Below are 2,137 nucleotides of genomic sequence, written 5' to 3' on the forward strand. Positions count from 1 at the left end.
CCATCGTTTTATTCTTCCTTGTTCGTCTCCTATCAGGTTGCCGTTCTTGTCTTTACAATATATTACTCGTGGTTGATAGCCTCTTTTCTCTTTTTTCACGTCCTGGTAGAAGTTCCTTATTTCATTCTTATTGAAGTTTTCTTCTATTTGTCGAATTTGTTCTTCCATTTTTGCTCGTTTCTTATTTCTGCATATCTTCTTGTACTCTTTCCTTTTTTCTTGGTAATCTTTTTGGTTCTTCTCATTTTTTGATTTTAGATATTTCTGTCTGGCTGACCTCCCCGGTTCTATTGCTTTTCTACATTCCTCGTCAAACCATTCGTTTCTATTTTTGTTGTCTTTTTTACCATAGTACTTCTTCCGAGGTCTTCCATATGTTCTCTTGTAGTTCTTCCCACCTCTCTTCTATAGGTATGTCTTGCTCTGTTGATCTTATTCTCTCATTCATCTTTTGTTCGTATTCCTGTTGTACTTCAACTTTCTTAAGTTTGTTTACATTTATATCACTTTGCGTCTTCTTTCCTTCTTTTTTCTTCGGTATTTCTTGTTTGAGGTCTGCTCTTACTAGAAAATGGTCTGAATTCGCTTCTGCTTTCCTGTAGCTTCTTAATCTAGTTATTAGTTGGGCATCTCTCCTTTCTACCAGTATGTGGTCTATTTGGTTGACCGTTTTTCCGTCAGGCGACATCCATGTGCCTTTGTAGATCTCTTTCTGCGCAAAGAAGGTGCTTGTGACTACCATTTTATTTTCTTCTGCAAACTCTATCAGTTTTTCTCCGTTTTGATTCGTTTTTTGGTGTTTACTTTCTTTCCCGATTGTTGGCCTGTAGCAATTTTCTTTGCCTATCATTGCATTGGTGTCTCCTATAACCATTTTTATGTCTTGCTTTGGTATTTTCACATATTCTTTTTCTAGTTCTTCGTAATATTCTGTTTTTACTTCTAGATCTTTCTCTTCAGTCGGTGCATGTAAATTCAGTAGGCTTATTTTCCTGTACCTACTTCTCAGTCTTATATAGCTCATTCTTTCTGAGATTGGTTTGAAGGTAATTACTGCTCCTTTCAGGCTCTTCTTCACCATGAATCCTGTTCCTAGTTCTCTGTTTTCACTTCCGCTATTAAATAATATGTAGTTGTCTATTTCAGTGATGAGTTTGCTTTTTTGTTTCGTCTCTTGTATAGCTGCTACATCTATTTTATACCTTTGTAATTCTTGAACTATTTGTTTGAGTTTTCCTTCGCTATATGTTCCTCGAACATTCCATGTTCCTATTCTAATTTTCGGGTTTTTCTTTCTCTTCGTAATTCCTATCGGGTCATCCTTGAGCTTTGCGTACGTCGTCATTGTTTTCCGATGTGTGGTTTCTTCCTCTGTTAGTTTTTTGGATTTTCTTTGGAGTACGACGGTGCTTTCACTAATTTTTCTGATTTAGTGTCCCAATGCCAGGCTTCTCCTGCCCATATCATCTTTTTGTACCCTACTTTTGCCTCGACTCCTTTCCCTCTTTCTGCTGGTGCTATTCCTCTTATTTTCTTCTGTATCTCGCTCTCTTGTTTGGTGTAATCGTCTTCAATAAACGTTTTTGATCCTTTTAATTTGTTCTTTTCATGATTGCTCTTTTTGGGTCCCAGTTCTCTATCTTTGCTACTACTATGTCGTATTTTTAGCTGACTAATCTTGCGTCTTGTATCTTAGTTTGGATTCCTACCTTATTTTTTAGGAGTTCTTCAACCTCTGCTGTTATTTCGCTACCTTGTAGTTTCCCTCCTTTGATTACGATGTTGTTTCTCCTTTCTGCTTTTTCCAGTTTTTCTAAGTGTTGCTCCACTCTTTCTAATCTTTCGGTCAGTCTTTGGTTTTCTTCTCTTAGTGTTGTTACTTCTGTTTGGTATGCTCTTTGGTCTCTTTTCATTTCTGCGATTTCCTCCATTAACGTTTTGAACGTATTCTTTACTTCGTCCATGTCTCCTGCTTGTTCCCTCTTCTGCTTCCTTTGTACTCTTTCACCTTCCGGTGATGGTGAAAAGGAAGTTTCTCTTTTTCGTTTCTGGTTATCTTGTTCTTCTATTGCTAGTTTGTGCCCTTTTTCCGGCTCTGGATTCCCGTTTAGCATTCCCTGGCCGACTTTCTTGCTTC

General features: G+C 37.5%; 1 protein-coding gene across 1 annotated transcript; it reads right to left on the reverse strand.

The window, feature by feature from the left end:
* Nucleotides 1-343: 343 nt before the first annotated feature.
* Nucleotides 344-1,345, reverse strand: LOC135128880 (craniofacial development protein 2-like). Its single transcript, XM_064055956.1, has one exon. The coding sequence runs from the start codon at nt 1,343-1,345 to the stop codon at nt 344-346; it is 1,002 nt and encodes a 333-aa protein (XP_063912026.1).
* Between the last annotated feature and the right edge of the window lie 792 nt (nt 1,346-2,137).

This window comes from Zophobas morio, unplaced genomic scaffold (genome assembly GCF_036711695.1).
Source record: "Zophobas morio isolate AGI-343-1 ecotype UQ-CSIRO unplaced genomic scaffold, CSIRO_AGI_Zmor_V1 ptg000014l, whole genome shotgun sequence".
Taxonomy (NCBI): Eukaryota; Metazoa; Arthropoda; class Insecta; order Coleoptera; family Tenebrionidae; genus Zophobas; species Zophobas morio.